Raw genomic sequence first — 23,052 nt, 5'->3', positions numbered from 1 at the left:
GGCCCATCTTGATCTTTAATCCGAGCCACTTGTAAAGCCGGAGCTCATCGCTACCGTGCACAATCGCGGCGTCTTGCATCTGCTGCTCCAGCCATGGCGTGCACATCAGTGGCTGGCAGGCAAGCAGCGCAGCTACTGCTCTCTGGAGCACTCCATCGTACTGGCAAGGCACATGCATCCCTTGTGTCTTAAACGCACCCTGTATGCTTGTTTCCTCCCTTGTTTGCAGATGGCTTGGGGCGCCCAGCAGTAAAACACCGCGCATACTTCTCCTACTTCACTTGGTGCATAGATTTCACCTTAGACTCCATTAATGTCATCTGCGCTCCGCTGGCCTTTGAACAGTCCTTCCAGTCGTGGCGCGCCGGGTCAGCCTGAGTGGCCATGCAGATGGCGCACGCATTGCTCCAGCGCTGGAAGTGCTGCTCTAGCCGCTCCAGGTCATATACTTTTTGTTCCGTCCTTCGCCGTTGCTGGATCTCAACCCTCTGCTCTTTAACGACTATAGCTCGCTCTATACATCTGCGCTGCTCCTCTGCTGCCACCGCCGCGGTGTCGGCCTGCGTCTCCTCTGGCTCTTCCTGCTCTTCTTCGACGGCTTCGCTTGGTACTACCAGGGTGTCGCTCGCATAGATCACACTTCGACTCTCCCATCTCGCATTGCTGCTGTTCTGTCTGCCGTCCATGTGCTTGTCTATCGCGATTCGCCGACAGGATTCGACTGTCATAAACTCCTTTGCAGGTCGCTCCAGCTTGTAGCCGAGCGCCTTCTCTACCCTCCCCTCTTTTGTTACATAGCACGCTCTCATAACAATAGACTCGCTGTCGAGCCCGTTCGTCCGCCCGGCCGCTCTCTTGCACATATTGGAGCAGCAGGGGACACATGGCAACGTGGATCACCACCCGGACGCCTGCAGCGTCGAGCCCAAGACCCAGCATGTTCGTGGCTGTACAAAGCTTCTCTATGCCTAGGGTGAAGCTTCGCACCATGCGTGCCTTTTCCTCGTCTGAGCCCATCTGACGGTAGTATGCAGAGCACTGCAGAAGCTTCGCAAGCCGTTTCGTCTCGTCCACAGTTGGACAATAGACGATGATCTGCGCCTTGGGTCCGTACCTACTCCTCTTCGCAGCCACAAGCTCAATAAGTACTTTTTCTAGCGTGCCACGTGTGTACTCTAGCACCTGGTACGCAATGTTCGTTCGCGTGGTGCGTTCATCGCGGCATATGGTTACGGTCTAGGCATCGAGCCCTGCGGTGTGCAAGAAGGCGGGCTGCAGCGTGGGCGGCAAGGTTGCAGTCAGGTAGACAACCTGTGTGCCCTTCTCCGTCATCTCCACCATCTTGAGGAGGTCTGGCCGCCAGTCCTGTGTCGACTCCAGCAGCACGTGGCACTCGTCTATCACGATACGATCTAGCTGATGGAGCATGCGCTTTTCGTCAATAAACCTGCCGAACGCCTTCGTGACTGCGCTCTCAGGCGTCACCAGCACAATACGAGCCCAGTACGGCGGTCTTCTTCCATCCCACTTCGCGCAGGGGATGCCGAGCTGGTCGCAGCGATCTTGCAGATCGTCTCGCAAGGCATTCAACGGAGCCACGACCACGGAGACGCCGCCTGGCGAGACGGACGCGGGCAGCATGAACAGCATACTCTTGCCGGTGCCGGTAGCCATAACAACTAGCACGCGCAGCCGTCGCTGCATCACAGCCTCAAGGCTTTCTTCTTGCTTGCCACGATACTCGGCGTCCGGCCGTCCAGCGAGTCGCCTGAACTCTGCCTTGAGGTCCACCATCGCGAGCGACGACCAGCGCTGGAGCGCCTGCTTCTCTTGCTGCGCTACCATCTCCGCGCGAACACCGGGGTGCATGCGGCCGTCCTCCCAGGCGGATGCAAACTCCAGCACGCGATGCCAGTCCATGCTCACCCGCCGGAACTCCTCCCGCTCGGCCATGGTCTGAAAGGGAGACTCCATCATGGAGCGGCCGTAGTTGCCCTCCTCTGTTTCAAGGCTGTGGCCGGACTGCAACGCTTGCGCGTTGCTCTTCGCCGGCGCTTTGTTCCAGTAGAGCACTTCCAACCAGTCGCGTGCTTGTCCATCTCTTGCCAGCTCTCGGTGGATGGCTGGGTAGGCATGCCGCCAGGCGCGGGTGCCGAGAGCGGTGTTCATGTACTGAAAGGTCTGCTCGCGCAGGACACGGCGTATGCGATCGGTGCCCCAGTACCCGTCTGGGTTAGCGGATCGTGCCTTCTTACGGTCGGCTTCGCCGTACTCGTCTCTGTCGTCGCTCTCTTCGCTATCGCTCTCGTCGCCCCACTGCTCCTCCGGCTCTGGCTCCCAGATGAAAGCGGTAGGGCGGGCAACGCCATTGTGCAGCATCTGGAGATCATCTATGAACGGTCGACCGAGCCCGAGGAAGTACACCACCAGCTCACCCACCTCCCAGGGAACATAGCGGTGGATCGTCTTGACACGCTTGCTGAAGCTATACCCCTTGTGGTACGTGGTGGTGAAGGATACCAGGCCACCCTCTACAAACACCCCCTGATACCCTACCCCGTCTGCACTGTTCTCGCACTGTATCGAGGTAATCTCTGTCCCGCGACCAGGCCCGCCGCCAGACATGTGAACAAGCGTGAAGAGGCCTTCTTTAAACCGACGCACTCCTTTCATGTACCTAGCTACAGCGTCATCGCGCCATAGCGTCCGTTCCGGCCGTTGTGTGCTATCTATCCCACGAATGAATCTCTCCCTTAGCGGAGCCTCGTCCAACACCCGGTCTAGAAGCCAGTCTTGCCATCTATCTAGCTGGTTGTTAGGGTGCTTCAGAAAGCTCCAGCCCGTAGCCAGCTCGGCTGGCTGATCGACGAGTTTGTCCACGGACACCTCTGGAAGCGGGGTGGTCCCGGGTCGCACGCAACCCCTTTCGTCTAGATCCAAGAGTAGGACGTCCTTGAATAGCTGCAACCGCACCGTCTCGCAGAGTCCCTTCACCATCGACCGGAGATCGGCTAGCGAAAAGCTCTGCTTGTCAATGAGAAGCCGATCTCCATCCCACGACACGATACCGGGAGTATTACGTCGCTTTGCCTGTGTTCTAGCTAGCGTACGCAAGCGGAGCATTCGATTCATAGGACTGGGTGTGCCTTTGAAGTCGGACAGCGTCATAAACCGTTCAGACATGTCTTTAACTAGCTCATACGCAGTAGGTGCTGTACAAGGGTCTTTCTGAAGCGCTTTATCTCGCTGGCAGCGGGCATGATGCACTACAAGCGCTTTCGAGGTAGTGATCAAAGCAGACAGCGTTGGCGAGAACTCGTGCGCCGGAACCCACCCACCGCCATGGTGATCAGGCTTGAGGCCGAGGACAGCCACTCCGCTCAGCAGTGCGCTCTCGTGCTCGTCGCCAGTCAGGCTGTGGTTGAGCAAGGCGATCCAAAAGCGCAGGCATCGCTCTTCCAGTTTCTCTTTCTTCGCAGCGTCGTCTGAGCGGGCTATTTGCTGGAGTGACACCAAGAGGGCGTCTTGCGTGCTGGTAAGTTTGTATGGCGGCCGCTCGACCTGGTCATATGTGCGCCACAGGTAGCAGAGGATGCTCACCAGCTTCTGGCTGTACTTCTTGATCGTACCGACTCGATGCCTAGCGTAGAAGGGCCGCTCGTTCGATTCTGCGCCCGCCTCACGTCGCTCGATAATCTCCAGTGCGAGTCTGCCGACAACCTCAGCTCGGCTGCTATCGAACGCTTTTCGTATCAGCCGCTCTATAGCTTTGCAAACATCGCGTAAGCCCGTGTTGTCAAACGCCACTTCTTCCTTCCCACGCGCGTCTACCTCCCCACCAGCTAGCTGTTTAGCGCGCAGAAGTGCCGCCCTTGGGATACCTTGTAGGTGCGGGACCCATTCTGTGAGCTCTAGCCACGGATCAGCCTGCGAACGGATGCCCTCTTTAATCTTATCCTGCGCTGCTGCTGCCTCACGCTCTTCTCGCTGATGCTGGCGATCTGCCTTCACTCTCTGGGAGATGTCTGCTAGAGTCGCAGCTCCAACGCTCGTCTCGACTGCAACATACGCCGGCCAGCCAACAGCTCTAAACAAGCGCTGGCAGGATTGGCTGTCTCGCCATACTCGGTTGCGCGAGTGCTTGCTCTTTTGCCTCATATCTCCCCCTCGCTTTTGTTCGTTCACCCAGCCATGCTCATCCTTGCAATGTTTCTGCATGCCCTGCAGCGAGATGCAGGTATACCAACAACGCTCCGACAAGCATACCAGCCCGTCTTCTCGGCTTTTCAGACCAAAGACGGGCTCCTTAGCCGGCCTTGGTACACGCACGTCTCCTGGACTCCACGCAAGGTTTGGTAGCGCGCGTACAGCTGCCGCCAGGCTCTTGCGCGTAGCGACTGTGACCTTGGGATGGCGCTCTTTGAGGTGCGTAACGATCTGCGCTGGTGGAATAGCAGTGGCACATGGTTTACAAACTACGACTCGAAGTTCAGGCTGGTGTTCAAACAGCTGCGCAAATAGTTCTATAGTGTAAGGAGCAGAAGGGACACAAGTGGGCGCTATGCAACACGTCCGTTGGCCTAGTGTTTGCTATCCCCAGCATATTGATCGACAGACTGTGTATCGATCTTGCTTTTGGTTTGATTGCGCTCCCAGCTCTGCTAACGCTGGTTGGTGAGGGCGTCGTGGTACATCCGTGCGCGGCCTGACTTTCGGTGCCGCGGTGTGACCGCGTCAGAACCTCAACAACACCCAACCCCCTTTCCGCACAACCTTCGTCCAAACTTCCGCTCGCAACCTCATTCGCAGTACACAAGTCGATAATGCACTGGTTGGCAGCATTAGACAGCGCCGCAGAGCGGTTTGATGGCGGTCGTCGGAGCTTTCCTCTGGCCAGCGAAGCTGACTTCGTTCGCAACTACGCGTACGAGCCGCCGAATGAGGACTACAAGAAGCTCTTCTTCTGCCGAGCGACCATCTCACGCTCGCAGCGTGATCCAGGTGCTCGTCCGCACAGCGCAGGATGGCTGATCCCCACCCGTGACGATGCCAGCGTCTGCAAGCCCGTCTTCATTGCCCACTCCGTCTTGTCAGCGATCTGGCTTCTGCGCGAGACGCTCGCCGACGACGTCCTGCCTGACAATATCTGGGATCGTCTGGTCTGCGCGGCCGAGTCGCTTGCGGAGGACGGGATGGAAGAGCCGCCGTCTGCGCAGAAGCCCTTTGCTTCCCCTTCACAACAGGCCTCCGCTCCACCCCCGCAACAAAAGAAGCGGCCACACCTATCTGCGCCGGCCCCTACACCAAAGCGCGCTCGAACAACCACCAATGAGACACATCCAGCCAGCCCTCAGCTGTCACAGCCTAGCAAACCGGATAAGCAGCTGAAAGACTCCCCTCTGCACATCACTACCATCTCCAACAACAACCGCCGTGCGGAGCAAAAACGCAGCAGGACACTCGCCACTTCGCGTGCGAAGAAGCGGCTTGCCCTTGGTCTGGTAGCACCTGGCGACAAGGCTCCTCTTCCAGAGCAGGCTGCCTACACCTCTATTGTGCAAAAGGACGAGTCCGTCGTCGCCTGGATCATCAAGCAGCCGGTCTCCGATGACACGGACTTCTACAGCTCCACCCAAACTCCCTACCTCACGGCCTGCACCCTTCTAGAGAAAGCGCGCGTGCTTGGAAACCAGTCCTCTCGGTACCACGCTGCCCAGTTCCTGCAGGCTTGGCGAGAACGTGGCTCACCCTTCAGAGGTGGCGGCGAGCTCGCTGGCAGCCAGAGCAGGACCGGTGCGGGAGCTAAGCGCTTGCAGCTGCTGAGTGTGCGCAACGATGCTGACAGGGATTTCTGCTTTGCCTGGAACATGTGCACACGTTACGAAGCAGAGCTAGCAGCTGTCCATATCGAGTCTCGATGGGCGTCAGCTCTCCTAGGTCAAGCATACTCTAACAAGATAGCGCAGATCCGGCATAACGACTTTGTATCTAGCAACGACAGGACGCGAAATCGATACGGAAAGGGACAGATCCGCACAGAGGCAGTTGCAGCGCTAGTAGAGTTAGTTAGTCCCAACGCCACTAAGAAGGACAAGCAGGTGTTTAGACGACGGTTAGGCCAAGCCATGCGCTGGTACTCCATTAGTCAGGAGCTAGGCTGGGGCATTCTGACCCTGATACCACACGACGAGATTGCGAATCGCTGGATAGAACGCACCCTCCGTGTAGGCCAGCTGCATGTCTGGATTGAGCTACTTAAGAAGGAGTGTCCAGACATTTGTGCAGCTAGCAAGGCACTTAAGAACTGGTTAGGGCCAGAGGGAATTGCTGGCGGGCCCATCAACGAGAAGAAAACGCTGAGCATTGAGGCGGAGGCGCCAGCAACCATCTACGAGGTGGAAGAGATTCAAGACAGCGAAGACGACGAAACTGACAACAGCGTTGACGACAGCACCAGAGAGCAAAGTCATGCTTCGCCGAAGAGTCCTACGCCAGCTCCGCGGTTGCGTCAGCTAACTTTGCTTGAATTGTTCCATCCTGTAGAGTAGATGTTACCTGCGCTCAACTCTGAACATTGTGCTACATACCTTATCGATACTGCCCTACAACATCACAAACATTAATATTGAAACATCTACTATATTCCACTCACGTACCGTATGCTCGATTCTTCTAGAAATTCAACATACAATTGGGACGCACTTTGTACACGTTCCGCAATCGTTGCAGCAATATTTGACTTCAGGAACAGCGAACAAATTCACGCTGAAAAAGCGAACAAATACAGTCGAGTGTCTGTGCTCACGCTAAAATTTACATAGGCAAAGCGAACAAATACACTGTCTTTGTTCGTATAATCACTGGGAGTCTTCTTCCTTCTTTTTATCTCTCTTCTTACACTTCTACCTACTTCTTTCTTTATCTATTTCTACTTCTTTTTTCTTAAACCCCTTCTACTCTCTCTATATTAACACCCTAACTCTCTTCTAACTCTAAAACCCTAACCCTCTTCTTATTCTAAAACCCTAACCCTCTTCTTACTCTAAAACCCTAACCCTCTTCTTACTCTAAAACCCTAACCCTTACACTTACCCTCTTTTTCTCTCTTACTCTACTCTTTTTAATACTCTACTTTCTTCCTTACTTTATTCTTCTCTTTACTCTACTCTCTTCTACTTCTTCTTCTCTTATCTTTTTCTTCCCTCTACTCTTCTACTCTTAACACCTATTCTCTAATCCTTACTACTTTTCTCTATCCTTTCTACACACCTTATCCTTTCTACTTCCCTTATCCTTTTCTTTCCTTATTCTACTACTCCTAATCTTCTTCACTTTTTAACAATCTTTCTTTAAACTACCACTCTTTCTTTTCCTACTCTCCTTCTTCTCTCTTTTTTAAAACTTCAACTTTTACTCTTCTAACTTTTCTTCTAACCCTACCCCTCTTCTTACACTAAAACCTAACTATTATTATTACTTTCTTCTCTACTCTCTCTTACTCTATTCCTTACCTTCTTCCTTACATATAAACTTACTTTCTTACTTACCCTCTCTCTCTCTTACTTATTCTCTTTCTACCTTTCTCTTCTCTCTCTAATTTTTTACTCTTAATACTTACTCTCTTCTTCTTATCTTTTCTACTCCTCTTTTCTACTTAATTTTCTCTACTACTCTCTTTTCTAACACCTTAACTTTCCTCCTTCTCTTCTTACACCTACCTTCAATCTGTACTCTCTCTTTTACTCTACTAACTTTTTCTAATTTTTCTTATCTTTTTACCTTCTCTCTAACTATTCTTTTATTCAATATCTCCTCTAATTAACTATCTTCTTCTTCTACTTCCCTCTTTTCTCTTTAATTCTTTTTACTATTTAAAACTTATTTATATCTTATCTTCTAACTTCCCTCTTCTATATATCTATTGTTTCTTTCCTTTTTCTTTTTATCTCTATCTACCATCTCTCGATTTTCTTTTGTACTTTTTTTATTATTATTACTATCTTCTTCTACTTATAAACAACTCTTAACTCTATTCCTTTATACTTAACTAATACTATGCTATTTTCCTTCTTTCTTTTCTTCTTTCTTTTCTTCTTCTTTACTACTATTACTACGCTACTGTCTTTTTCTCTCTCTTCTATTCCGCTCCGCGGTCTCAACCACCTCCCCTCCTTCACTCTCTTCTGTTCCGCTCCGCGGTCTCAACCACCTTCCCTCCTTCACTCTCAACCGCTTCGCTCCCCAGGGGCACATCCAACGCCCCCCGCCCACCCCTCTACTCCCTCTCCCATGATACCTTATCACAGGCCCACCGCCTACCCCTCTTTCTCCCTTACCCTCTTTCTCCTCAACCACCCTCTTCTCCTCAACTCCTATCTCCTTTCTCCTTCTTTTACTTTCAACTCGACACTTACTTTTTCCTATTATTAACTTTCCCTTCCCTCCTTACTGCTCTCTTGTGACACCTGACGGGCCTACCACCTACCCCTCTCTTGCGCGTTACAGCCTTTTTGGTTTGCAGGCGCGTCTCTCTAACGCACAATATGCCCTGTGCACTCTTAGGCGGGTTTCCGTCATACCCCCTACCGGTTGCCGGCCTGCAAATGCGGGTAACCCTAACCCTAACCTCGACCTGTGTCTGGTCCTAAACCTAACTTCACTTATCTGACGTCTTTGTTACGCTTACTCTCTTGTGACACCTTACAGGCCCCCCTTTGGTTCTTCTCCCCTAAACGCTGTCTCAATTGTTTCTACGGTTTAATGCTGTGCTCTTCTGCTTTTGACAACGGATCTGCTTGCTCTGTTAACCTTCTTGCTGGTTACCTGGCCTTTTACAGGCTGTTTGCTGTTGTCTCTTACTAGTCACAGGTCATGCTCCTCGACTGCCCGCCTTCCCTCCCTCTCCACCCTTTCGCCTTTCTCTAACGGTCTCGACCACGCTTCTGTTGACACTTGCTGCACTCTCAGACGGGTATCTGCTACACCCCTGTTACGCGTCACTAACGCACCGGTTACAGGGGCCTCTTCACGGGTTACAGACCTCTCTACGGGCTCGGGGGCACCTCTACAGGTTGTACGCCTTACTGTCAGCCTCTTCTTGTTCTGTGCTATTGTTAACTACTTCGCTCGGCGTCCTTGTAATACATTATTACGGCTTACCTCTCTACTGCTTTGCTATGTTAACCTCTCAATGATACCTCATCACGGCTTCGTCGCCTACCTCTTCTCTTTTCTTAACTACTGCGCTTCTTGTGCCTCCCCACGGGCCTTCCGCCCCCCCCTTCTACTTCACCGCTGCGCTCGGCTTCTTTGTGACACCTTACGGGCCCACCGCCTACCCTCTTCTCCCTTCTTCTTAGCAACCCTCTCTTAAAACACCTACGGGCCCACCGCCCACCCCTTCTTCTACCCTCTTCTCTCCCTCATCCCTTGCTTGTGATACCTTATTACGGCCCTACCTACCTCCCCTCTTTCTCCTTCACCCTCTACCGCCCCGCCCGACTGCTTTGTAACACCTGACGGGCCTACCGCCCACCCTTCTCTTACGCACTACAACATCTACGGGATTAGGAATGCCTTTCTGGCTGCGGCACCACGATCGGGTTTGCTAAACTTCCCCTAACTACTGTTCTATCTTGTAACAATACTCTCTAAACGCCTAAAAACCTTTTTAAATGCCTCCTCCTCTCTATATCTTACTTTTCCCTAATTTTCGTTGTCTTGATCCTGCGCTTTCTTTTTAATACAAACGGCTGCTTTAGGTTAGGGACTTACTTGCTTTTAGGTGCTCTTCCTGGTTTGCGGGCTCTTTCTAGGCTGTGCGCTGTTCTTAAATGATTGGCTCTTACTACTTGGGGGCACTAATATGGACTCCCTTAGCTTGCAGGGACCACTTTCGGGCCACTTAGGGGGACTACTTTCGGGCCACTTGGGGGAACTACTTGGGAACCACTTGGATTGGGGGACCCACTCAGGTTGGACGTGCCACTTAGGTGGGGCAACTACTTGGGTTAACGCACTACTTGTGGAACTACTTAGGGAACCACTTGTGGACCCACTCGGGCTGGGGGACTACTAGGCAACCACTTGGGTTGGCGGACCACTTTGGGAACCACTTGGGATACTACGCGGGTTAATGCTTACTACGCGGGTTGATGCTTACTACGCAGGTTAATGCTGACTATGCGGGTTGGTGCTAACTACGTGGGTTGGGGGATCCGCATGGGTTGGGGGCTCTACTTGGGTCGGGGGGGCTCTACATGGGTTGGGGGATCCGCATAGGTTAGGGGCTCTACTTGGGTTGGGGGGCTTTACTTGGGTTGGGGGCTTTACTTAGGTTGGGGGATCTGCATAGGTTGGGGGGAACTACTTAGGTTAGTGGCTGTCTCTTGCGGGCGTCTGTGTTCTTCTACATGCTGTTGCTTGCTCAACTAAACCACGTATAACCCTAACCCTATCCTGACATGCGTCCCAGCCCCCACCGCAGCTCTAACACCTCTACTTGTCTCTACTACCCTCTTTACTTATACTCTCTGCGCTTGTGTGCGCTTCTGCTCCTTTGTCTGTCTTGTTAATAATCTGCTTGCCGTAAACGCCGGTAACTCTACCTTAATTTGCGTCCAGACTGGAACTTAACCCTAATGCTAACTTGCGTCCGGGCCTGACTGCAACTCCACTACCCTGACTTCCGTCCCAGCCTGAACCTAACTCGGCTGCACCGCTTCTATGAATTGTGAGCGGAAATTCTTTCATTTGCTACTACTGCATCTACTGCGTCTACTCAGCTAACAACCGCGTAATCTAACAAAATTCCTTAACTAAATTGTTGCTCTCCACGTTGTCCAGCGGCTGCTTCTTCCCTAAATATTCGATTAACATCCTACCCGGTCCTGCATCGTCCACCCCAAGCTCTACTAATTGGACCTGCTATTAGGCATTTGCCTCTGTGTAACTGAATACTATGCCTATTAACCCTGCGCTTAATACCCCAGTGTACTGACAAGTTCCGTCCTCTACTCGTTGATATCGCCCCTCCCCGTTCAGTTCCCAGCTATTGCAAATCTCCTGCGGCACGCCACTGCACGGGAAACAGCCTAAAAACATGTTAAACCAAACTTGATTATCTATCCTCTGTACTATCTCTTTTGCTTTTTTGCTTTCTGCCCTCTAACACTGCCGTATGTTATGTCTGCTCTGCGCGTTGCCTGCTCCCTTGCATATCCCGCATCGATTCGCCTACTATGCTAACTGCCTGCGCACCCACTCTATATCAGCAAACTCTTGCTGTTGATGCTCTGTTAACGTCTGCCACGGCCCCTGACGCGCCTGCTCCTGCTGCCGAAACACCTGCTGCACCTCTTCTCGCTCGGCTTCAACAACGTCCATCTCGTCCTGATCGTTGTTCTCTGGCTCGCTCTCTTCTTCTGTTTCTTCCTCTACCACCTCCTCCAGCTGCCTGTCTATCCCTCGGCACACGTTGCACATCTCCTTGTTGTCCTCCTCTCTACACCCTGCTTGATCCTTCCTCCCATCCAAATACCCGTCCAACACTTCCCTCCTGCAGCTAACCGCCCTGCTCTCGCCACCTTCCACATACTCCCTCACCATCTGCTGCTCAGCTTCTGTCCTGTTGTTGTTAGTGCGTTGTTTCCTATCCTGAACAATTAAAACTGCCTCGCTTCGCAACCTGTCCTGGCCTGCCCTGCTGCTCTCTTGTGCGTAATCTAATATAGTGAATGGCTAATTAATGTGAATAATACACTGTACATCTGGTATGTCCACGCCTATCCCTAACGCGCTCGTTGCTACAATCACGCGCTGCTTGCCTGCCATAAAGTCCGCCAACATGGTCGGCTTGCCTACGGCATCCGCGTGATACACGTAACAATCCAACTGCTCTGCTAACGCCTTTACCTTTAGTTTTGAATTGCTATATATAATAAGCTTGCCTGTCTTGTACTTCTGCATCTTCTGCTGCACTGTCTTAACAACCATTAACTTAACGTCCTTCTTCTTTGCAGACTGGCTGATCTTAATAGTCTGATACGCCACGTTCGTCCTGGTGGTTGGTTGTCTGAACATCCTGACCTGCTTCTGCTTGTAATGCATTTGTTGATACAGCTTGTCCTCTTCTGTCAGCAGCAACGTTGCTGTCAACAGCACTATCTGCGTCTCGGCTGCTGCCAGCCTGCTGAGCTGTTGCATCTGCTTGCGGAATGTGTATTAACGGTTCAACATAATGTAACACTTGTTGATCACAATATGGTCCAGCTGCCGCGTCGCTCGCAGCTGGTTCAAAAACGTTGCGAACGCTTCTCCTACAGCTGATTCGGGCGTTACAAACACAATGGCTGCTGCGTCAGGCAGGCAGCAACTTGCCTATTCGGCACACGATATCCCCAGCTCCTTGCACTGTCGCATCATGTTACTACGCAGCAAAATTAACGGCACAACGACTACTGTTGTCCTGCCTTGCTCTGCCCACGCTGGCAACATAAACAACATGCTTTTGCCTGCGCTGGTTGGCATCACAGCCACGACGGGGCTCTCGCCGGCAATGATCGCCTTGATGGCCTCCTTCTGCACGCCTCTGAACTTGGCTTTCTTGCCCTTTATTTGCTTAAGTTGCGCTGCCAGGTCTATCTTCCTCAGCCGCTCCAGCCTCTCGATCCTCGCCTCGTCGGCCTCGCTCTCAAACAGCGCCTGCTTGCGCTTCTTTACGTCTGCCGATGCGTCTACAGCCAACTAAAAACCCAAAAACCGGTGCCAATCAGTGCTTGAGTTGCAGAACAGCTGCCTTCTGTTAGCTGTGACACCTGCTATCTCTATAATGCCGCGTGCGTACACTATACCTGCTACGTGCAACATATGTCTAGACTGCTTGTCTTAAATAATGGCCGCCATGTTCTCCTCCTTCCACTCCTCGTTTTCCTCGCCTTCCTTGGCGGCGAACGCTGTCGAGCCGCGCAAAAATCGCCAGCTGATGCCAATAGCGATCTCACGGTACGCTGCAATCGTCAACTCTTATTTAAGCCTGATTCGGCTCTTGCGCTTCAACGTCTCCTGCACACGCTCCGAAGTCTATTTGCGCCCGTTCAGGTCGGCGGGCCACAAGTGGGATAACATTGTCTCCTTCTCCCACACCATCGCCTCTAATTGCTGCTAGAACAGCAACACCAACCATACGTACCACACCAGCAGCTCACCTACCTTACGCGGCAAGTACCAATAGATAATCTTAACGTTGCTGCTAACAGCGTACCCCTTGTGGTATCGCGTAACAAAAACAACTATGCCGTCCTTAATAAATATGTTGCAGTGCCTGCCCTTGATTGTGTTGCTGTGTCGGACGCTCAATATCTCCGTCGCCCGCGCAGGTTGTCCTGCCGTCATGTGCATGAGCGCGAGCAGCTTCTCCCTAAACGCAACTACACAGTCCATGTACCGCTCCACTTCGTTCCTATCAATCCTAGAACAGGTGGCTGGCTTGATGAACCGCTCCCGCATTGTGGCGTCTTGCCCTACTTGTTCAAACAACCAGCTCTCTCTGTCCACAGGCATGCGGGTGCGCTGGTCTTTTAAAAAGTTCCACCCAGGTCGATCGTCGGTCGGGTTGTCGCGCAGCTGCTCCCACGGAATCTGGGGGACTTGATCTGCCGTCTGCCCGTTGCAAAACAGCAGCTCCTTAACCAGCATCTGCTTGTTCTCTGCTTGCATCCTGTGCACTATGCTGCAGAACTAGGCTATAGTAAAGTGCACGTTCTTATACAGCAGCTCGTCCCTACCTATCCACTTAACGTTCCCTCGCGCGGTGGTGTTAAAATGCACCTTCAGCCTGTACGTACGCAAGTCGAGCATCTACTACATTAGGCTGTGGCTGCCTCGTACCATAAACCTGTCCATCATCTGCTGCACAAACTCTAAGCAGCCTTTTAGTTAACGCAGCCTGGGGTTACTGCTGCCGCTGTCGCTCCCCCTGTACGCGCTGTTGTTGTTAAACACCTCCTCTTTAAACGGCTTAGACAGCTTAAGTGCGTGTTGTACAACCATAAAACAGGTGATTTTAATTACTAATAACAATATCAGCGGGTACAGCTCAGCATCCTTCCAGCCGTCCTCTTTAACGCCGAGCACAGCCAACGCACACACCAACGCGCAGTTATACTCCTTGCAGCAGATACGCTAGTTAAGCAGCGCAATGCAAAACATTAAGCACGCTTTCTTAATCAGCGTCAGCTTTGCGTGCTTGGGCTTGTTCTTAGGCTTGTTCTCGGGCTTGTTGTCGCACTCGGACGGGTCCTGCTCGTCGTTAAGTTCATCGATCATCATCTCGTCCTCCTCCTCCTCTTCCTCCTCGTCCTCATCCTGGTCCTTGTCCGCTACCTCCATCTCTGCCCCGCCTACGTCTCTCTCTGCCTGCTCAATCAATGCCTCCCACGCCTCGCGCTGCTGCTGTGTGAAGCGGTACTTGGGGCTGTTCCAACGGTGCTCCCTCTGCGTCCTTGCGAAAAACATCAGTATCTGCTTCCACGGGCGTGACCGCTCTTTAATTGACTTCTCGTCCATGTACGCCTGCAGCGGCGTGTACCTAGTCTGGTGCTTCTCTGTACAAATGGCCTCTATACGCACAAATATGCCTGTCCGCTTAATAACAGACGTCTGGCTTACGCAGGCCAGTCCATCTATCGCGCTCTAAATCGCAGCCTTAACAGGCTCCTTATCTTTCTCTAGGTCTATGTTAGGCTCCTTGATGCTTGCTAGCAATTTGGGACAATCTAGTTTGTTCAAGTACGGCAGCCACCCAGTCCGCTCCAGCCATGGGGCCGCCTCGTCCTTCTCCCTGTCTTTGATCGTTGTCTTTGCCCGGTTCTTGACGTTGGCCCACGTCTTGGCCATCTCTTCGCCTACGCGCGCCCACGCTGCCTCGCCCTCTGTAGGGACGGGCTGCGGGCCGCTGTCTGGGGTGTGACGCACCTTAAAGTACTGCGATCTGTGCTAGCTGCTAAAAAGTCGCTGGCAGTGTACGCGCTTGCAGCCGTCTTCTATCTAGGCTTATAACGCCCCTGCCCGAGTTCAGCTAGGACGTCCTTGCCTTTTTCCCAGCAACCAGCCGTTGTGGTCTTTGCGCCAGTGCTTTTTAATCAAGTTAACAGTTCTTGTAATATGCCAGCATTTTTTAGGCTTAAGTTGGTATAGCAAGCCATTGTTGTATACTAGCAGCTGGGGGATAGGCTGCACGTTGTTGTCTAGTACTGTCCACTCGCTGGGGTACTGTAGCAAGCCCGCCCACTGACAGACGGCATCCCCTACAGCTCTAACGTTCTTTAGCGGCCTCTTGTGTTACTTCTGCAAGTGGCTCTTAATCTGGTCCGGCCATACTGCGTACCAGCACTCCTTGCACACTGCTACCTGGTACTTAGCCAAGTGCTTAAAGTACTGATGCTTAACGGTGGCTTCTGACATGTTAGCAGTCCTCTGCGAGCCTCTGTGTGTGTGTTTTTTTTTTTCCTTAAGGCGACTGCTCTTATCTCTAAATTGTGTTAAGTTTCGTACTCTAGCTTATGCGCCCGCTCATGTTATATAGGCTAATCTCTGTTCAGTCTGTTACCCTGGTTAGGGGCTAAACCTAACAAACATCCTTCTTCTTCTGCTTTATCTCCTACATTGATAAACAAACAGTTATGTCACCATCTAATCTACCCTAGATCTCTGCGTTGGAAGATGCCGCCGAGCAATTCGATGGCGGGCCCCAGAGCTTCCCGCTAGCCAGCAAGTCGAGCTTTGCCCACAGGCTCGCATACGACCCGCTAAACCTAGACTACTAAAAGCTGTTTTAGAACAAGGCCACTGTCTCAGACTTGCAGCGTAATGCTCTATTGCACCCGCACAGCGCAGGCTGGCTGGTTCTGGACAAGACAAGTGTCTGCAAGCCTGTCTTTGTCGCCTACTTGGTGCTGTCGGCGATATGGCTGTTGAGGGAGACGCTCAACAAGGACGCGCTGCCTGCTGATGCTTAGGCCTGGTTGGTCTCTGCAGCGCAGGATCTTGCAAGCAGCCTGAGCGACAGCTTCTAGAAGGAACCCCCTTCAGCGCAGTGGCCCTGTAATTCCCTACTACTGTCAACAAAGCGTACTGCTGCATCCAGCTCAGCGCGGCCGTTCAAGCGCCTCCGACAAGCCACCGAGCCTCCCAGCCCTGCGGCGCCGCTGGAAGCAGAGGACGAAGCGGAGGAACCTGAGCAGCTTGCGCCGCCCTGCGAACCTGAGGCGGCTGAGGACCCCAAAGAGCCTGTCCATGGACAGGTTAGACAGGAGGAACCTGCCCAGATCACAAGCGTCTCTAACAAAAACCGCCGTGCTAAGCGGGAGCGCGCCAGGAAGCTGGAGCTTATGTAAGCGCAGAAGAAACAGGACCTTAGGTTGGTGCTGCTGCCCAAGTCGGCATCCTGCAGGGAACACGGTGCCTATGCCTCCATCTTGCGGCAGGATAAGCCGTTCATCTCTTAGATCCTTAAGCAGCCAGTTGACAACAACGACCTGTACAGCAGTACCGCAACGCCTTACCTAACAGCTTCTAGCATACTTAAAAAGGCCGACTCTATCAGCAACACTACCTCCCAGGCCTCTGCGGCTGCGTTTCTGCGGAGCTGGCGCACACAAGGCTCACCCTTTGCGCAGGAGTCTGTTAAGGATCGCCCGTCCGCTTCCTCGCGCACCCGCTGGTCGCTGTCGCAGAAGAGCAGTGCCTCGACTGTGCCGAAGAGCGCGCTCGCCTCCGCCTGGAGCCTGTGCGATTGCTACAAGCAGGAGTTAGATATTATCTATATCAAGTACCGCTGGGCTATAGCTTTCCTCAGCAAGGCCTACACTAAGAGGATGGACCAGATCAAGGAGCAAGACGTCGCCCGCAGCAGGGATGCTAAGAACTAAGGCAGCAGGGGCAAAGTCAGCTCTAAGGCCATAGACGCCCTGCTGCTGTCTGTCACCGCCACGTCAGGGCCTCAGCAGCGTCAGCAATTCAAGAAGCAGCTGTACCAAGCGCTCCGCTGGTATAAAGCAGCTAAGTAACTTGGCTAGGGTATACTCTGCCTGATGCTGCACAACATTATCTCTAACTTGTAGGTTAAGAACAATCTCCGCATCCCCTTCTGGCACATCTGGCTTAAGTTGGTTGTAGAGGTGAATCTGGAGGCCTACAAAGCAAGCATGGCCTTAGACGCCTGGCTAGGCTTAGAAGGCATCTCTGGCGGATCTATCAGCAAGAAGGCAACGCTGTTAATTAAGGCAAACACGCCAACATTAGCGACGCAAGTGGAGGAGATTAAAGACAGCGAGCTAGAAGACGGCGAAGATGGTGACGACCACAGCGTCGAGCCTGCGCCCTCCCAAAGGACTACAAACAGCCCTGCAGTCGCCTGTGCCATGCGCCAGCTTACCTTGATTAAGCTCTGTAAGCCTTTTGTAGGCACGTAGTGTGCTGTAATTAATTGCTCTATACTATGTATTTAGTGTATTACTTTCTTACGTTAGTATTTACAGTGTTAATGTTCTGCTGTATTAATACAGTTATTGTCCGCGCGCTAGCGCAACCCTAACTACAATAACAAACCCTACCCCTATAATTTACAAAGCTGATTTTGCTATAACTTACATAGGTAATATAGGTTATTAACGCAAAATATATGTCTAAGTTTAAAGCAGATCTAATCTGTTATTGCAGAATGACTGTAGTTAGGAGAAAAACCAACTGTACCCATGATAAGATATCCGCGCAAAATCTGTAGCCCTGGTCCCTAACAAATCCGTACCCCTAAATCAACCATTGGAATGGTTGGCCTACCCATCTTGGTTAGATTTACAAAGTTGTTGCTAATTAGCAAATAGGCTAGCTTTCTTAATTAGTTAGGACTTGTTAGGGGCTAGAACAGTATATTAAGGGATATCCTACTTAAGAAGATACAAGAGCAACTAGAGGACCTTATATTAAAGAGTTAATTAACTAGTTTATACAGCTTGCAATAAAATTCTAAGCTAAGGGGGTGTGTTAAATAAAAGGTATTAGAGAAACAGGTTAGGCAATATACCTGCCAAGAAACCGTACAGGGGCCTCCACTAGAACCTAGATAAGACGAAAATCACCCTTACATAGAACAACAGAACATTAATACATCATTATTAACTCATTACTATTACCATCTAATCTAATAATAACTCTCTTTTATACACGTATACAACTTCTCTTTCTTAGACGCTAGTTAGGTAAACTTAGATTAAGTTACCTTTATATTACAATGTTGCCCTAAGTAAACATACTTGCTATATTTTCTAGATTAGGTGTAATCCTTACATACGTAGTTATACTTTATATAAGTTTTATACTTCTATACTATAATCTCTTTAAAGGACTAAATAAATTTATATAAATAATAACAGCACGCTAAACTTAAGATAGTTAGTTGTTTTAGCATTGTTAAGACCTACCTAATAATTAAGGAAGGGCCCTGCGTTATATAAATAAGCTTAAGAGACTAAGCTAAGACAGAAGGGGGATAGTGTTATAATGTACAGAATATAGGAAGGATTTACCTAATTACAGTAGCTGCAGTACAGTAATTATAATAATTAAACAAACAATAAGTAAGTAATAATTATAATGTTAGCTCTTAGACAGAGACTAAGGGGATATGTAACCTGATTAAGCCTTAGCGCAATTAGGATAATTAGTAATAAGTGTAATTAGTGCTTAGTGCAATTAGAGGATTGTCAGATAACCGACCTTGCCGAACCAAGTTGGGGGGTTAGGGTTAACCTTGGTTAACTTAGGGGCTAGCGGCACACACACATAAAATTAGCCACTAAGACAGATAATTATTAATTAAACACCTTCATCATCATCTTTGTATATTAAGCATATTATCTAATAAGGATGTACAACACTAATTAGTCTATATTACTACTACAATTATTACAGTATATAGTTTATAGGAACACAACCCTTATAGTTTATGTTTAACTTTGTTACTTAACTTTGTTATTAGGTTTTCTTAACCCTGCTTGCAAAACAGATAGTCTACTCTATACTCTTCCTTACAACCCCTAGTTGCTACAGTCTTTAACTAGACAACTACCCCCTTAAGAACCCCTGCCTGTACTTATCCCTAAGATCCAATCAAACGATTACTTACGGACTTTGTCTAAAGTGTGAAACTTAATAGGGACACGTGACTGCTCTATCTTGCTTAAGGCTTAGATAAGATCTAAGGCTCTAAGCCTATAACAACAACTTTAGTATATAGTTAGTAGGAACACAACCCTTATAATTTTCATTTAACCTAGTTAATTAAATTTGTTTTTAGAATCTTAACCTACTCTTAAACTAGACAGTCTACTCTGTACTGTTTATTACACCCTATCTTTACGAGCTTTGCTTAGTTAATAACCCCTCCTAATCTAGAAACTATACTTATCCCTAAGAACCAACAGAATAAGTGCTTACGGTCTTTAACTAAAGTACGACTTTAACAGTGTGTTGGACAACTAACCTTACTGAACTAGATTTGGGCTAACCCTAAGTTAACTTAGAGGCTAGCTACCTACACATAAAATTAGCTATTTAAACAGATAGCTATTCATTAATAACCTTTATTATTATCTTTACACATTAAGTATATTATCGAACAAGTACACAGGCCCTAAAACAGGCCCTAACACAACTAAGAGCTAAATTCACTTAATGCTCTAGGATAGGGATAATTTCAGGTCTCTCAAGTTTCATGTTAGTCCTGTTGGTCTCTTCAACCCGGCAACACCATATTAGGGATTTTTTAATAACACTAGACTTCTTTGCAATCTTGGCATACATGTATACTTTTCATAGACTTTACACTTTAATTACTACAATCGCTTTATTAATAGCTGCATTTTTTATTCGGTTATGACGAGTTGAAGTAGAGGTGCTGGTGTGGTTATGTCAGGACTTCTGCTAAGGTAAGATGGTAACCTACTAGTATGTGTCACAACCTACTAGCAGATTCCATCAAACCTAGTAGAACCTTCCTTCACTCGCCTTCACTTTCACTTGCAGAGAGCACAGGCCTTACTACTATAAGTAGGTCTCTCTCTCCGCCCTCTTGTAGCTCGCTGTCTGCTATTTTGTTCACTCCTCTTTTGAATCTATTAGTTCACCAGATCGCTACTTTTATGCTTGTGAAGTCTGCCTTACAGGTTAATCGGGTGCTTTGTGTATAGACACGGTTAGCAGCTTGCTTGTTTGTATAGTACGCTATCTAAATATCAACAGTAAAGAACTTGAAACTCGACTCTTGATCTCTGCCGAGATGAAGTGTGTGCTTTCCTCTGTTCTGATTCTGCCCCTTGAGCAAGTTCGGCAACGTAGGAATACCTATCTTCTCACCACTGATCGTTAAAACCAGTTTTTCGCCGGGCGCAAAGATTATGCCAGTTGGCCACAGCTGCACATCTAATCTCACCACCTCGCCTGGCACTACTTTCTGCACTTCCTCATGGCTCAGTGTGGACCATGTCTTTGTGCTCCTGGTAGGACAAACGTGCCGTTGCGAGGCCCGTATCTGTCCACTTGGGCCCCAGTACCGGAACACGCGGTTCTGCGTCCCTGCCCTTGCTTCTTCAACAGAAACATCTGAGGAGACAGGGATGTTCAGATTTGACAACTCGAGCCCGGATGCGGAGTACTTGAAAATATGGGCATATATGTCAAGGTCATCATGGTCTGGGCTCGAGATGTAGACCGTTAGCGTGCTAGGCCCGACGAGCGCGGTGCGGGATGCGAATGTGTGTGTAAATGATAGTGTTTCGGAACCATCAGCTTGGTAGGCCAGGGTACTGCGATCGGATGGTGCGGTCGGGGAGAGGGTGAGGTTGGGCGCGAGGTAAATTGTTGTGCATTGGGCGGATGGTAAGTGCCACGGCAAATCGGGGAAGGGGATATTGTCTATGGCTGGGCTTGTGTAGTTGAGGAGAGATAATCGGACGCGAGGTGTGGTCTCCCAATCATTATTGGCGTCTTTGAGATATCGGGAAAAGTATTTGTCCAGGTCCGCGGTTCGCGAGGAAGAGTACAGGTCGTACCATTCCTGTGTTGAGTGCACAACGAGCCTGTTTCAGTCAGCTGAGTTGACGAGACAGAGACGCTGGGTGGCTTGCCATTTGTCCTGGTGAGGAATCTCTTCGAAGGCGCGCAATGAGCCCAAGGTGTGTAAGTCGGTCGAGTAGCTACCACCGATATATGCTGGGACTTTGATCTTCGAGAAGTCAACGCGCCTATCTTCAAAATAGTCATTCGTTGTTGAAGTGGATTCGATCATAGCAGGCCAATCTTCTTGCTGGTTGCGTCCTGTGCCATATTAGCAACTGATCAAAATGAATTTAACGTGTCCCAATGCAACTCATACCAGGCAGAATTCCAGCAATCCAGCTTGCAAACACTACACTCGGTATCCCGCCACGGAAAGAATCTTCCCTGAACATATCCGCGGCACCCTCTAGCGGCGCAATGGCTGCAAGGTGAGGAGGCTGCTCAGCGGCTATGAAGTATTGCGCTACAGCGAGCCATGAGTTACCCGACATGCCGAGTTTGCCGTTGCTCCAGGGTAGCTTTGCAAGCTCCTCGATAGCGTCGTGCCCGTCACGCCCGTCGCTGCTGCCCCACCATAATATATCACCTTCAGAGTGACCGGCACCACGAGCGTCAATATTGATTATGGAGTAGCCTCGGGGGACCCATTCAGCGGGATCGAGTCTGTCTTGCCGTTAATGTTTTGATGCTATAAGAGGACATATGTGCTGTACCCTTCGAAGCTTTCATATCCAGACTGCGAGCTCTCCGGTACACCGGCTCTGAAGGGCATAGCATCGAGAGTTAGCATCCCAGAGTTAGTCTTTCCGTATGGTCCCCACATAATGATACCAGGGACCTTTTCATCTGTCTTAGGGCGGAAGATGTCTGCTCTGAGTTTCGTGCCATCGCGGAGTATTAAGACTTGATCTGATTCAAAGATTGTGGGAGTGGTAAAGGCTCGACATCCTGGCCGCTTCTTGTGCCCTACAGGTAGTTCGGTGGTCTTCGGTTCTGCTGGCGGTTCTTGAGGGCGCAGTGCTGGTCGAAGCTTGACCGTGAATGTTTCACGTTGGACGGTCGACATTTTGGATAAGATGAATTGCTTAAGACGAGAAATTGACTGCTCAAGTGTGAAGGTAAAAGATTCAAAAGGAACTAGATGTATATTGATCGAATAGTATCAAGCTGTGGCACTTAACACACCACTTCGGTGCGCATCAGGCGGATTTATAGCAATCTGCTTTGATTTCGTACATCCGAACGGGTGATCTTGCTGCAATTCGTTGTTACTACACTTGCCGATTGATATAGTGCGAATGCATCATTCCCTGTCTTTCATGGAACAGCACCTATGGCCAGTGCGGTGGGTCCTATGCAGAAACGCCTATTAATGTTTATAACGAGCGCGCACAGATGCTGTTGCAGACGACAAAGAGAGAATATGTCCACTACCGTGTCTGTGCGCGCAACGCCCAGATTCGTGCAACACCCGCTTTTTATTAGTAAAAACACTAAAATCTGTTATTTTATAAGCTAGTTAACTCTACTATTAGTGGAGCTAAAGACTAACCTTCTATTTAAAAAATACTTTATTTCTATAGCTCTATAAGCTAATACTGATTTTATTATATAGAATAAAGTATTAGCTATAATAATATTATTTACTAGTAGAATAAAAGTTATAGAACTTTAATAAAAATCTTAGATATTAAAATTTAGAGCATAAAACCTAGTTTATAGAATATCTTTAGTATAAAAGTTTTTTTATTTCTTATGTAGTTTCTTATATATTCTACTTTTTCTAAAAATATAAAGTTAAAAGTAGCTAAAAGTAGTATATATAAGATTTGACACTAGAAATTAAATAAATTTAATACTAAAGATACTCTATAGACTATGTTTTATGCTCTAAATTTAAATATTAAAGATTTTTATTAAAGTTCTATAACTTTTATT

General features: G+C 49.6%; 3 protein-coding genes across 3 annotated transcripts, besides 24 other annotated features; 1 reads left to right on the top strand and 2 right to left on the bottom strand.

The window, feature by feature from the left end:
• Window positions 1-6,862: part of a mobile genetic element that runs on past the window's edge.
• Window positions 1-7,778: part of a mobile genetic element that runs on past the window's edge.
• On the bottom strand, window positions 1,237-4,218 carry EKO05_0010849 (uncharacterized protein; the record flags this gene model as incomplete). Its single annotated transcript, XM_059637861.1, has 1 exon — window positions 1,237-4,218. One exon carries the CDS (start codon window positions 4,216-4,218, stop codon window positions 1,237-1,239), a length of 2,982 nt encoding a protein of 993 aa, XP_059493844.1.
• Window positions 2,272-2,337: a tandem repeat.
• Window positions 4,824-6,548, top strand: EKO05_0010848 (uncharacterized protein; the record flags this gene model as incomplete). Its single annotated transcript, XM_059637860.1, has 1 exon — window positions 4,824-6,548. One exon carries the CDS (start codon window positions 4,824-4,826, stop codon window positions 6,546-6,548), a length of 1,725 nt encoding a protein of 574 aa, XP_059493843.1.
• Window positions 6,868-10,121: a mobile genetic element.
• Window positions 7,125-7,778: a long terminal repeat.
• Window positions 7,779-7,782: a direct repeat.
• Window positions 10,122-10,278: a dispersed repeat.
• Window positions 10,279-10,362: 84 nt separating this feature from the next.
• Window positions 10,363-17,859: a mobile genetic element.
• Window positions 14,242-14,279: a tandem repeat.
• Window positions 17,849-18,207: a mobile genetic element.
• Window positions 18,206-18,754: a mobile genetic element.
• Window positions 18,707-18,921: a mobile genetic element.
• Window positions 18,760-18,922: a dispersed repeat.
• Window positions 18,923-18,930: 8 nt separating this feature from the next.
• Window positions 18,931-19,522: a mobile genetic element.
• Window positions 19,267-19,646: a mobile genetic element.
• Window positions 19,525-19,682: a dispersed repeat.
• A 144-nt stretch (window positions 19,683-19,826) lies between these two features.
• Window positions 19,827-19,967: a mobile genetic element.
• Window positions 19,967-20,221: a dispersed repeat.
• A 63-nt stretch (window positions 20,222-20,284) lies between these two features.
• On the bottom strand, window positions 20,285-22,180 carry EKO05_0010847 (uncharacterized protein; the record flags this gene model as incomplete). The annotated part of the gene is made up of 4 exons (XM_059637859.1): window positions 20,285-21,134; window positions 21,183-21,372; window positions 21,431-21,777; window positions 21,828-22,180. The coding sequence occupies 4 exons, from the start codon at window positions 22,178-22,180 to the stop codon at window positions 20,285-20,287; spliced, it is 1,740 nt and encodes a 579-aa protein (XP_059493842.1).
• A 264-nt stretch (window positions 22,181-22,444) lies between these two features.
• Window positions 22,445-22,545: a dispersed repeat.
• Window positions 22,546-22,587: a mobile genetic element.
• A 50-nt stretch (window positions 22,588-22,637) lies between these two features.
• Window positions 22,638-22,768: a dispersed repeat.
• Window positions 22,706-22,715: an inverted repeat.
• Window positions 22,706-23,052: part of a mobile genetic element that runs on past the window's edge.
• Window position 23,052: part of a dispersed repeat that runs on past the window's edge.

The sequence above is a fragment of the Ascochyta rabiei genome, chromosome 20 (assembly GCF_004011695.2).
Source record: "Ascochyta rabiei chromosome 20, complete sequence".
NCBI classification, from domain to species: Eukaryota; Fungi; Ascomycota; class Dothideomycetes; order Pleosporales; family Didymellaceae; genus Ascochyta; species Ascochyta rabiei.
The sequence above is the reverse complement of the archived record's forward strand: the minus strand, read 5'-3'. Positions and strand labels throughout refer to the sequence as shown.